This window comes from Cupressus sempervirens, chromosome 8, assembly GCF_028749045.1.
Source record: "Cupressus sempervirens isolate cs-2001-9-10 chromosome 8, ASM2874904v1, whole genome shotgun sequence".
Lineage (NCBI taxonomy): Eukaryota > Viridiplantae > Streptophyta > Pinopsida > Cupressales > Cupressaceae > Cupressus > Cupressus sempervirens.
The window spans coordinates 20139634-20154102 of record NC_143125.1 but is presented as its reverse complement, the minus strand read 5'-3'; the positions used below and the strand labels follow the sequence as shown (position 1 = coordinate 20154102).

Sequence of the window (14469 nt, the reverse complement as noted above, 5' to 3'; positions counted from 1 at the left end):
ATCTGGAAAACTCTTTTAATAGAATTAAAACCTCAAAAATACTTTTTGTCTCTGGGACAGTGATCATCCATCATTATCTATCTGATGAAATGAAGTGTACCTCACCTGAATAATGTCTGGCAAAAACGAACCCAATAATCCAACTGTATGTAGAACCTAGAAAAAATGAGGAATTATCATTGTAATGAGGCTAAGGGAAATCCCCATCCATATTGAGTCTTGACAATATATTACCAATATTAAATCAAGATTGCTGCATAGGATTTCCTTTGAAGTTAACCTCCTAGAATCCTCTTTTCAAATTTTGGGCATCACTCAATGAGTGCAAAGAGATTTATCCACTTCTAGTTTCAAATTGTCAAGTAGATGGCTTGGGCAAAAACAACCTAAACACTAGTCAGCTACCTCATGGAAGATTGCTCAGCTACACACTAATAGCTAATTTGGCCCAACAATCTCCTTGCCATATGCGGAGGGAAAAGAAAGACAGGAAGCTCTACCACCCCAGATGTTTCTAGCAAAGAAAGTGGGACCCTCCTCAAAAAAAGCACAGTTCATTTGACATAATCCCAGATTCAAAATCTCTAGAGTATCCTTAATGATTATTATTACATGAATTTGATAAATCCCACTTCCAAAGCATAAGTTATATTAATACATAATGAGAGACCTGTAGAAAAAACTCCATCCATCTCATATTTTATCATTTAAAACTCAAAATATCTGTTTTAGCCAGTGTTACCTGGGGATGCATTTCCAGAAAAATTTGACCCGTCCCTGTTTCTGGGACGTCACAAAAACTCAGAAACTTCTGGAAACCTTTCCCTTGGCTGCCCTATAAAATGAATGCTTCAGTTTTGTTAATTTGTTTGATTTCCACTCTCATGTGGACTCTAAAGTTAAATTGTTTAACACAAACATTATATATTATGGTTCTATAATTCGTATAAGCATGTTTTATCCATGTTTTTCTATGAATATTTAAAATTTCCCTATATATTTTAAATTTTCCCTATTTTTTGTATAGTTGTTCCCACTACCATCCCCTGCTCTAAGAAAAGAAAATCCATCTTGGAAACCTGTCCGCACCCCGACCCCCCATCCCCTCGTCCCGGAAACCTGTGGTAACATAGGTTTTAGCATGCTGTCTTGCCATTTTAGCATCCAAGTAGTATTATAAAAGACATTGTCAAAGCATCTACTCAACAATGAAAGCCTGCAACTGCCTAAGCCATCAAGGAAATGCAATTGAAAGCAAGCATAGTGAAAGTATTTGTACGTCAAAGGAAGCAACAGGAATAGGATATCTCAAGATGAAGTTTCCAGCTTATTGGTGTATAAGAAAAATAGAGTACAAAAGAGTATAGGATAGAGAGGACAATGCTTCTACTATAGTGGACATCTTTTGTGTTGAAAACATGGGTACAAATGCATTCAGTCACTCATCCATATTAAATTGGAACAGGTATATTCAATTCTAAAATCAAAATGTCCCAAGTATATCAGTATCCAAAGACTCAAAAACTCTACAAAAGTCTATGAAACAAAACTTCTCTCTATCCTCTTACAGCTTTGGAATCCCAAAAGATAGCACATATTGTTCAACATGTATTCCCTTGTCCATGTCCTGCTCCTCTTTGTATTTTCCTTAGTTGCAGGATTCGTCTCCTGCTGCCCGGATTCGGGTTCGGGTCCGTACGGGTCCGGATTCATCCCTGGGTTCGGTTCGGGTTCGGGCAGGGTCCTTAGTTTTGACTGTGGATTCGTCCGGGTCCTTGCTGAAGCGAACCCAGATGAACCCACAGCGAACCCAAGGCTAAAACAACATTAAAGAGTGTGTTTTTTTAATTGTTTTCTTATGCAACTCTCAAAGGAACTTACTAAAAAACATTTCACTCATCTAATCCCTTATGTCAAGGAGGAGGACGATGATATAGCAGCATATGGGACTAGTGGAACCAGTTTGGGTTCCAATGATGAAGATCTAGATATAGTTGCAGTTGGGGATGAAGCCATTGATTCCTCATTTTGTGATGATCCATTTGACCCTTGAAGGGCATTTGATACTATGATTATTGATAACCTACTAAAAACTTGTCATCTATCATCATGTTTCAATCTTTATTACTTGATGAACTAGTCTTTCTTTTGCAATTTAGTAATTCAATGTATTATTTGATGAACTAGTCTATGTTTTGCAATTTAGTAATTCAATGTATAATTTTCTTTACAATCATGAAGATAGATTAATGAGCTAGTATTTAATGCTTTTAGATTCAGGTAAAAACAGGTTTTGAAGGGACCCGAAACCCTTCGGCATTTGGCATTGATCAATGATCAAGCAACAATTATTCATATTGTGAAATGACTTTGTTTTGCAACTATGCATGTTTCTCTTGTGTGTGTGTGTGTGTATATATATATATATACACGAACCCACCCACAAACCCAAATGGGGAAATAAAAAATTGCCCGAACCCCGAACCCCGAACCCGACCCCGTCCCTGAGCCCGAATCAGCAACTTAGGTATTTTCAGTATTTGCATTAAAGTAATCACAAAACCATACAGCACTAAAAAAATCCCCTAAACTTCTGATTGGAAAAAGCGAATTGGGTCATAATGATTCTCAACTCATTATCAATGCCACCCTCTCTCAAAGTGTTTATTTGAAAACACGAATAACAAGAGAATCTCTTTGTAGGTGGCTTTTGCATAAGCATTTCAGATCGAACTCAATGATTCATCATCGAAATGAGTAAAAAGTTTAATGGATTGCTGACTTAATTCATTACAAAGACGGTAAGGTCAAGGGTAGAAAAGGAGGGACGAGGAAACTAGATAAGATATGAGATGGAAATAAAGCAGGATGAGTGTTGAAAAACAAATTAAAGAACACCTACCAGTAATATATTAAAATTAATCGAAGATTTAATTATTAAGAAAAATTGGAGTTAATGCAATCATATTTACCACTAAAAACCACTATCATTGCATTCACCCCACTCCTCAACTTCTCCTTAGTTTTAAACCTTTTCTTTTCATTTTAATATATTATTGGTAGGTCATATTTTAATTTTTTTATTGATCCTCATCCTTCTCCTTTTATCTCTTATCTTTTGTCACTTTCTGCTCCCTCCTCTCCTACTCTTGGCCTCACCATCTATTTAGTCAGAAAAGTCTGCAATCCATTTTTTAACTCATTCTCACATGGATCATGCAGACTGATCTCAAACAATGATGGAAAAGGGACATACATAGTCATAACCAAAAGAATTCTCAAACACTTAAAATGGAAATACAATGTCACACCTTGTATGCTGCAGCAAGTGAATTAAGTGCTTCTTGCACTGTAAAACGAATAGATGGATCCTCCTGTTTTAGAGCTTGAAAAAGACGAGCTGCCATTTCCGTATTTTCCCTGCTCAAAATAGGAACCAAATTTCTAAGATAGTTCCTGTATTTATTCTCGCAGTTAAATGCTCATGGATTTTAAATAACTATGATACAAAAATAATTATAGAAAATCTACAATATATCTTGAAAGTTTCTGTATATCTGAAACCTGAACAATTGTGGTGCTCGTGGAGCAAGCTGCCCAATAGCCTGATATGAAAAGGCTTTAATCTCCCACAAGGAAAAGTCTGGAAATATCACCAGCGCATCAATGACAATGAACTTGGAAAACAATATCATTAGAAGTGTTTTCAGTGTGCCAATTATCACTCTGAAATGAATCTAAAAATTGTTAACATGACTTATTTATAGAGTAAACCCTACACTACATATGAATGTTCCCATCTTTAGATAGAAAACCATAAATTGCATATGAATACTCTCTTGCCTTAATTAGATAAAACCACACAGCACATATGAGTCAGAGTTACCTCATATGTTTCAATCAGTAACAAAAATTAAACTGTGCACATTAAAATAAGGAAAATGAAGAATTCCCATAAAGTAAGCATTCATATTGATAATAATTAAAGGCATTTATGCCCATTAAAGCAGTGAAGGAAACCTGACTCAACAGTCGTTATCCCATCCAGAAACTTCAAAACGCCACTTAAAATAACAGGTCCCATGAGCTTCAATTGATCTTCAGATGCCTGCAGTAGACAAGAAAAAGTGCATTACTCTCCCATTCTTGATAGGCAGTTTTGACTATCTTACCTAAAAAAAGACATTTAAATATGGAAAAATGACTTGACCCTGCCCAGATATAATCCTAAAACAAAGCTTTACAGCATTTCTTTACATTCCATCTCATCTCCTCTTTAATCAAGATAATGCACTGCAAAAATTAGATTTGTGAGAATGATATGAAAGAGGCCTCTAAAATCACAAAGATACCCAAATGTTTAACTCTAAGAATACACCTTAGTTAGGACTGACATGATATAATCCAAAAGCAATCTTTGTGGTATTCCATCTCATGTCCTATTTGTCAAAAGGATTTACCTAAAAATTATGAGAATTGTATCTTAAAAAAACTGGTTCCCCTCATTAGTTATCCTAAAAGAACTGATATAACGTGTGCAAATAGGTGGCCTAAAGTGGTCTTTGCTGATACTTTATGCAAATGTAAAAAGACGTGGTACTTTGTGCAAAGGTAAAAAGATGTGGATGAAACAAAACATCAAGTGGATGAACAAATGGAATATCCATTTTAATGTGTCCCACAAACAATAAAGAAATAAAGGTATTTGTTTTGGAGATATTCTATAAGAAGATTTGGGGAAATGGCTTGGAAGGAAAAAGGCTTATTACATCAGCAAGTTGAATCCTACTTGTGACCAACTCCAAAAGGCACACATAGAGACCAACATTTCTTGGAGAGCTAAAACTCTTAATGCTCAGCTTAAGAACCAACTCCCACCAGCTTAAATGTGAGATTGGGAGATGGAAGAGGCCAAAAGATCCTTGGGAAGAGAGAGTTTGCACATTTTGTAATTCTAGGAAGGTAGAAACCAAACAAAACTTTATTTTAGAATGTGATGCATACAGAGACAGAAGGGTCAAATTCATGGATACTATATCTGACAGCTCTTGGTACGATCTATTCAGAGAGGAGAACATTGAGCAGTTAGGTGGGCTCATCATCAGCTTGCACAAAAAGAGAACTGAATTACTAAAGTGAGTTTAGTGGTTAGAGTGTCCCATTGGTTAATTTTAGCCTCATGGACGTTAAAATTCCATCTATCTATCTATCTATGGAAAAGTCACAAAGATGGTCAGGAAATTCAAAACAAGCCCAAATATTCAACTCTAGAACACATCTTTGGATTTTGTTAAATGAGGAATGGAAAAGAAGGAATAATATTGTGATACTTGAGATCTAAGTCACAAGGTTCAAACTCAAATTCAATTTTGTTGATCATAAAATTCAGATGAAATTCGGTGAGGGTAAAAATTTGGAAAAAAATTGACATTAAATTTAACTTTATAAATTTATTTATTTTTAAATATAAGTAATATATCCACAAAGTTGTCAAAATAGTTTGACATTGCTAACTAATTAAATAAATAACTAAATATTATTTTAAAATAAAATATATTATTATAAATAACAATATTATATTAAATATCATAACATTTGAATAAGTTCGGAAAGGTAAAAATTTGCTAAAATTTGGACTTCATGGATGAAATCCGGCGTATCCTATGACTTAGCTTAAGATATTATTGTTAAATGAGGAATTTCCAAGGAATACTATCAAGATTTCCTATGCAACAAAGACAAGATCATAAGAAAAAGCTCTCATGCAAATTCAATCAAGTGGCATCATAGCCTCCCCTAATCCATGTCCCCCATTCATCTCTTTCATGAAAGCAATTACAAACTCCATGTTGATTTAAGCTCACAACACAGTTAATGATAGCAAAAGCAAAAGGCAAGCAAACAATTGTGGGGTGCAAACCCTGACGAATCCACCCCTATAAGGAACAAATAATTGTGCCTGAGCTCAACAATAAGATACTAGAAGACAACATCCATCATCTCACATCCAAGAACTTATGCAGACGCCTAGGAATCTGACAATACAACAAACAAATAAATGAATGGGCCAAAACACTCAAGGAAATATTAGGCAAAGCCAATATGATATCAAATCATGCCCAAGGAAATATTTCACAGTAACTTTTGCCAATAAACAGCATCTCAAAAGAATTTTCCATGGAGGAATTTTGCCGATTTCTAGGAATCAAACTATCCATTGAATAAATACGTGAATGGGCCAAAAAGCATTGGAAGACAATCATGAATATGACACCAAATTATACCAGATGGGGATATTTAATCACGAAAGAATCTTCCAAGGATGGTCCACAATTTTGAGCTCTTCATGTAGTACCATTGAATTCGAACTGCTAGGCAAAATGCCTCCTTGGGCACTAGTGTAGATTCATCTTTATCCCCTCCCTCATGAAAGTGTGCTTCAAAAAGGTTTCAAGATTGGTGGAAAATTTTATGTGAGGTTATGTCTATATGTCCAATTGCTCATCTAAAAAAGCAGCAATCGATTATACTAATTTTCGAGTAGATATACAACTAGATCAGCCTCTTCCAAAGAATTTAACTTTGAAAGTTAGAGACCTGGAAAGGATACGGCCTTGTAAAGTATAATTGCATCCCAATTCAATGCAAAATTTGCCAACAATATGGTCACATAATCAAAGAGTGCCCTTGATATGCTAGGCAAGAGTTGAACTGGATAAAAGGGGGCCACATAAGAAGAAATCAACTATGTAATGTCCAAATTGTTAGCAAAAGTGATTTGGGAGAAAGTTCTTATTTCAAAGGAAGAAGTTGGAGGTGAAATCATTTGTTAATGAGTACTTGGTGAAAGCCCTAGTTCCGCCCTCTACAAGTAGGTATGGTAGACCACCCTTTACGAGTAGCCATTGTGGAAATACATTTTCTCTGGAAGAAGTCCAAAGTGAAAGCCCACATTCCACCCTCTACAAGTAGGTGTGGTGGACCACCCCCTACAAATAGGCATGTTCGAAATGCATTCTTCTCTAGGAGATGTCTGAGGTGATAGCCCTCATTCCACCCTATGCGAGTAGGTATGGTGGAGCACACTTTCCGAGTAGGTATTCTTAATGTTGTAGCTTCAGTCGGATTGAATTGACCTAGAAATAATCCTTCTATGGTTATTTGTTAATCATTAATTAGACAAACCCTCATATATCTACTTATATATATAATATATATATTAGATATTATTATATATAATATATATTATACATATATAGATATGTTATATATTAATCTTAATATTGTCTAATTAATGATTAATTTATAAATTACCATAGGTACATGTCTGGTCTACGTATATTTATTAAACATTCAAATATGCATTTGGAACGTAGAGAAATAAAGGCAATGTTGTTACATTTGTAGAAAACAATCCAACAAAATTTAACATGGTATCGGAGCTACACTACAAATATAAATTGGATGAAGGGTATAAGGAAGGGATGATACTTTGCATAATAAGGAAACAAACAAATATACAAGGCATGATGTAAAACACCACCGAAGTTTGGCAACATGGAAGCAAGTAAAAGCGGAAATCATTAGCCATTCAAACAAAGCAAGGTCCTCCGGAATGAAGTGTACAAGTCATATAGCCTTGGACATCGAGCAACACGTATAACACGTATACTAATCAAGGAACATGCAATAGAAGGGAGGCATCAAGTTTATGAGCATCTGGTCCCACCTATGAAAAAACATAAGAGATAATAGGAGAATCAATTTCATTGATTAAACGATCTACTGCAGAAATTGTATGGAATAAATAGTTATAGAAAAATGATGGAGGGAGATAAATATACACGAAAGGAAAATGGAGCATGACAACACCGATTCCTATCTCAGGGAACTGTTTTATACTAGAGGATGTTAAAACCCTTAGATCAATCTCTACCTACAAAGCTAATGTTTAACTCATTTTTTGTTTTTTGATGTTTTATGATTTTTTTGTGTTTTTTGGAATAATTGAATTGCTTAATTAAATAACCACTTCTAACTACTAATCCACACCTGTAATTGAAAGTCAGAATAATTTCTTTATTTAATTGCATAAAATTTTGGAAACAAGAATAAAGCAACTTAGAACCTAAATGGTAAAGGCAATATAATTGATCTTCAAAATTTGACTAGCAATGTTCCCTTAATCCAGATGCTTGATTTGAACTACAAATTCGCATAACACAATTCCGGCAGAGATATCCAATCACTTATTTGCATCTCCTATATTGCCAAATATGCAATGACATCCCTTGGAATCAAATCTCAAGTGGATGGAGTAGGACGATGGTCTATATGGACAAATCACGCATCTAAATGCAAAATCACGGGTCAAAGAAATAGAACACATTGCCTATAGATTCACCCACAATTGTTATAGCAGACCCCACACAGCTTGAAAAGAATAACAGGCCCAATAGGCAATGTTGCCCAGCTCCAAGGGAATTAGATTGGCTCAGAGATCGCCAAGTATGCGTGCAATCATTTGAAACGTTGCCCTCCATAAATAATTTGATGGATAAAAATGCCACAATTCATGTTGGGAGGTTGGTACATCCTCCCCTCTAGGTGAAGGCACTGTTCAACATAGACCAATGGATTTGTGACATGTGCTTAATCACCTCCTGTAGATCATTGTCTCTGGTTGTTGTGACATTCATTGATAGCTGGAGCTTTTAGTGTAATGGCAGCGGCGATTCCAACAAGTGGTATCAGAGAGTTGGGTTACGGGTTCAAATCCCTGGGGTCATGCTGAGGGGGGGATTGCTGGGAGGTTGGTGCCTCCTCCCCTCTAGGTGAAGGCACTGTTCAACATAGACCAATGGATTTGGAACATGTGCTTCACCGCCTCCCATGGATCCTTTTCTCTAAATTTTTGTGACGTTCATTAATAGCTCGAGCTTATGGTGTAACGGCAATGATGATTCCACCAAATCAAAACCCCAACATTTACACAATAGATATATAATAGTTCTTCAAAGATTTCACTTCAAAATACACCAAGTGTTTACCGCACTGGGGTAAAGAAATCAATGCACACAGACAATAGATAAGAATAGCAGAACTCCTTGTATTATTTGCATATGCCAAGAGATTACATATAGATGATGATTGCAATGATCCCAGAGGGTGTATAAATACTTCCCAAAGAACCTTCCCGAAGGGGTCCGTCGGCTACATACAACATGTCGCTACATAACAAGAACCTTCCCAAAGGAGCACATACCGACGGGATACATCCTGACGCACACCCTATCGGCTATACAATATTTACAGATGACACCAAGAACTTCCAACAAACAATCTCCTTATGCACAAATTTAATAGGAGAAAATAGGCAAATTGTTATACAATAGCAACAATTTGTAGCACTACTGAGAGCAATTTCTCAGAATTCCACAACCCCTCAGCCAAATGATCAAGAAGAAAATATATAATATTCAAGGTGATCAATTCTCCCAAATGAAGTCATATTTGTAATGATTTTTGTGCCAACTAGCTTAACCATCACATCTTTCACTTAGAGATAGCTTTATAATATAAAGTCCAATTACTTTATAATATAAAGCACAATAATAATTAATAGCACATTAAATATTCATTAAGTCTCATTAAAATTGAAATAAATATGACTTTGCCAAATAATCCATGTGGAAACCAAGAGCAAAAAAGGCCAGGCAACCACCCTGGCCAAAACTGCCCTACTAAAAATAGGAATTGGCCAAAAGTGACTTAATAAAAATTGTAAGTCCAAAAATAGCAAATCCAAAACAAGGACCCTCAAAACCAAACGTCAACTCACGAAGGTACCACTAATGATCTAACAAACAAAAACCTCAAGATCCTGCTAAAATAGGGACATTACAGTCCTCCCTCCCCGAGATTGCTTGTCCCCAAGCAATCGCAATCTAGGGTGCTGCAGAATATCCTCAGGCTCCCAAGTACCATCCTCATCCGATAAGTTTTGCCACTTAACCAAGAACTCTCTGATAGTCCTCCGCAACTGTCTCTCTCTAGTATCAACAATTGCCTCTAGAATCAACTCAAGTATCCCTTCATCATCTAGAGGAGGCAATACAGGAGATGGCACCACATGTCTTCCCAAAGCCTTCTTGAGGCACAAAACATGAAACACATTATGAACCCTACTATCCTCAAACAAATCTAACTCATATGCCACCTCACTAACACAACTCTCTATACGGAAAGGACCATAATAACGTGGCTTAAGTTTCTCAGAGCCACTCTTCTTAATAGAAGATTGTCAATATGGTTACAATATCAAGTAGACCATGTCACCCACTTGAAAAGTACAAGCTATCCTCCGCTAATTGGCATCCTACTTATGTTGTTTTTGTGCTCTATGTATATTGACCCTCAAAGATCTCACAACATCCTGACTATCCTGTAAGAAATCTCCTGCACTTGGCACCCTGCTATTGCTGCACAGCAAACCCATCAAGTTGGTTGTATCAAATCCATATATAGCCCTGAAAGGAGACATTTGAATGGTCATGTGGTTAGTGGAATTATAACAGTACACGCATAGATAAATCCACTTCACCCAAGCCCTCTGCTAAGAAGAGGCGTAGTTTTGCAGATAGCCCTAAACCCATTTGTTCACAACCTCAGTCTGACCATCTGTCTGCGGGTGATAATTAGTACTAGGAGTTAACTCAATCTCACATAATCTAAAAATCTCCTGCCAAAAATGACTCATAAACCTGCTATCACGGTTACTCACTATGGTCCGAAGTAGACTGCGCAACCTGAATCTCCCTAAAAAACAACGCAGCTAGCCACATAGTTGAATAGGTAGCAGTAATAGGAAAGAAATGAGCATACTTCGTATGCCTGTCCACTACCACATAAATACAGTCCCGGCTTTGGGCTTTAGAATACTCTCCAAGGTAATACTCTCCCACTTCCTCTCAGGAATAGGAAGTGGCTACAACAAACCCGCAGGATAAGTGTGGTCTTTCTTGTTTTGCTAACAAATAGAACACTCTCAAGCATAGCGTTGAACATCAGTCTTCAACCCCTTCCAAGTGAATCTCTCTTGAACCTGTCGATATGTCTTGAAGAACCTTGAATGACTAGCCATAGGAGAGTCATGAAATGCTTGTAGGATAATCTCACACACACTTGACCCTAGAATCAAATATATCCTCCCCTTGTAGATGATCAACTCATCCGCAAGTGAATAACTACCATTCTGAATACTGTCATCCAAAATACTTGAAGCCCACTGATCTTTGGCATACTCAACGATAATCAAGTGTCTCCAGTAATGTGAAATCTTTGTAACTACACATAAGTGAGGCCTCCTCGAAAGAGCATCTGCAACAACATGCTTAGTTCCCATAATATAGGAAATATCAAAATCATATGATTGTAACTTACTGACCCATTTGTGTTGCCTCTCATTCAAATCCCTTTGTCCAAGGAAATGCCTTAAGTTATTATGATCAATCTTAATGCAAAACTTGCTGCCCAATAAATATTGTTTGAACTTGGCCAAGGCATTCATGATGGCCAACATCTCTAGATCGTAAATATTGAATGATCTCTCAAGCCCCCATAATTTCCTACTCTCAAAGGTTATGGGATGTCGATCTTGAGATAAAACTGCATCCAATAACCTCTCCAAAAGCATCACAATTCAAATCAAATGGCCTAGAGGAATTTAGTAAAGCTAACATTGGGCATGAAGTCACAATGGCCTTAAACTTCTCAAAACACTCCTATGCTTGAGCAGTCCACTGAAAAGCACCCTTACGGGTCAGATCTATATGGGGAGCCGCATGTCAAGAGAATCCTGCCACAAATCTACGATAAAAAGCACAAACACCAATGAACCCCCTCATTTGTATGAGGTTCTCAGGTGTGGACCACTCCACAACAGCATGAATCTTATCTGGATCCCAATTAAAGTAGCTTTGTCATGCCATGAGCACACTTGGACTCCTTGGCATACAAGGAAACCCGATCAAATATGCTCGAAACTATACCTAGATAAGCAACATGATCATCCCAAGTCTCGCTATAAATCAAGATTTCATCAAAGAATACCAACACAAATCTCTGGAGCTGACTGTGAAATACCTTGTTCATAGAAGAGTCGAAAGCAACAAGCGCATTCATCAAGTTGAAAGGCATGACCAGAAACTCAAAATGTCCACAGTGGTATCTGAATATAGTCTTCTCTATATCCTGCTCTCTAAGTCAGATTTGATGGTATCCCAACACTTCATCAAAGGCAGCCTTGTACGAGGACATCAGAAGGTTGATATCAAATTCAGAGGGAGTCTGACATTCCATCATAAGCAACCTCGAATAGAAAAAGTCGACAGATTGAGAGGGAGAAGTTCGAGGTGAGATTCCTAGTAATGCATTCTTCTCTGTGAGAGAGAAGTTTGATGTGAAGACCCTTGTTCCACCCTCTAGGAGCAGCTATGGATCCACCCTCTAACTTGGTTCAAGGCGGATATCATGAGAGTTACTATTTTGTATATGTGGATAAATGTCATAAAAGGTGACGACCTTCATTGATGTTTCTTTGTGAGGTCACTATTGTAAGGTGACGATCTGAACAATGGTTTGACCTGTTATCATGATAGACTACATTAAGTTATTGTCCAAGAGATCATGATAAACGACTGTGTTATTATGGACTACATTAAGTTTTTTGTCCTGGAATGAGCCAGAGATCATGATTGTTATCTAATAGACTACATTCAATTGATGTCCTAGAATGAGTCGAAGATTAGATAATACATATTCTTCTAGGATATAACATATTCTCTTAGCAGGCATCATGAACTTAATGCTAGTGCACATACCAAGAGAGAATATAAGTATGATGAATATCATGTGATTGATATTTCTTGAAGTATCATACTTCGGATGATATCGAAAGATAGCATCTAATTTGATGGATATATGTCAATATCCTTAAATATGTCATTCCAAGAATATCATAATGAGATGATATCTCTCTATGTGCTTGAGAGCATAATGTGTTCTATAACAATCCTCCCTAGCTAAGAGGGAGTGTTAATGTTGTAGCTTCAATCGGATTGAATTGACCTAGAGATTATCCTTGTATGGTTATTGGTTAATCATCAATTAGACAAACCCTTATATATATAATGATTAATTTATAAATTACCATAGAAACATGTTTCTTCACAAGACATGTCTCTTCTACGTATATTTATATAACATTCAAATCTACATTTGCAATACACAGAAATAATGGCAGTGTTATTACATTTGCAGAAAACGATCCAACAAAATTTAATAGGCATGGTGGAAGTCGTGTGTGTGTCCATGACTTTATTATTATCTGCTTATGAAGCAACTACGGTGAATTATGTTATGCTAAGATAACATATTTTTTTCAGGAATCTATGTGATGAGAATTTATTTTGACATCTTTGGTTGCAGCTATATCTGCCTGCCATCCTACTGGTCTCTCTCTTGAGAAGAGGGAGTATTGAAGATTGTAGCTGCAATAGAGATGCATATCTTTGATATGTTGAAATTGAGATAATACATATGTATTGTGTTTACAAATGGAATAAATATTTATGATAATATTTGAGATAATATTATGCGAAGAGATGTATCATGCAAAGAGTCTTGTATTTGGAAATATGAAGAGTCTTATAATTTGGAAATGAAAAGACTTTTGATTGTGATGTAAAGAGTCTCTCAATTTCTTTATATGTGTGTGATTACTTTATATTCAATACATCAAGTCAAAGCTTTGTACTTAACATATATTATCACTAAAAGAGATATTTTTCTGTTGTGGTTGGGTTTTTCCCTTCGAGAGGAAGGGTTTTCCCAAGATGTATGTCTCGTGTCTTTAGTAAAGACGATCAATCTCCCTGTGTTGATCAAACATTTTACAGGTTAAGGTAGAAAGTTGATTGTTTGTTACATCCACTAGACCTGACATCATGCAGGTTGTTGGTTATATTGCAAAATTTCAAGCTATGCCTAAGGAGACTCCTCTACAAGCAGTTAAAAGATTTTAAGTACCTAAAAGGAACTGATAATCATGGTTTATGGTATCCAAAATGTTCTGAGTTTACTTTAACAACCTATATTCGTTCAGATTGGGGTGGATCAGTTGACAATAAGAAAAGTACAAGTGGCAGCACATTTTCTCTTGGTCGTTGTCTTGTTCCGTGGTTAAGCAAAAAGCAATCTTGCACATCACTTTCCACAGCTGATGCTGAGTTTATTGCAGATGTGTCATGTTGCACACAAGTAATTTGGATGAAACATACTCTGCTCGATTTTAAAGTTAGAGTTTCTTGATCCTATTTCTATTTACTGTGAGCAACCAGTGCCATTGATATTTCCAAGAATCCGATTATGCACTCACGTACTAAACACATTCCAATCAGATTTCATTTT

At 36.4% G+C, this 14469-nt stretch overlaps 1 protein-coding gene across 2 annotated transcripts in view; it reads right to left on the bottom strand.

The window, feature by feature from the left end:
- LOC149541374 (ARM repeat superfamily protein) overlaps positions 1-14469 on the bottom strand; it is a 348244-nt gene that overhangs the window by 248131 nt on the left and 85644 nt on the right. For both annotated transcript variants that reach the window (XM_089796637.1, XM_089796638.1), the window contains exons 10-12: positions 4021-4108; positions 3565-3643; positions 3312-3420 (exon numbers count right to left, since the gene is read on the bottom strand). In XM_089796637.1, the coding sequence (XP_089652763.1) occupies positions 3312-3420; positions 3565-3643; positions 4021-4108 (276 nt within the window). The remainder of the gene's footprint in view (positions 1-3311; positions 3421-3564; positions 3644-4020; positions 4109-14469) is intronic.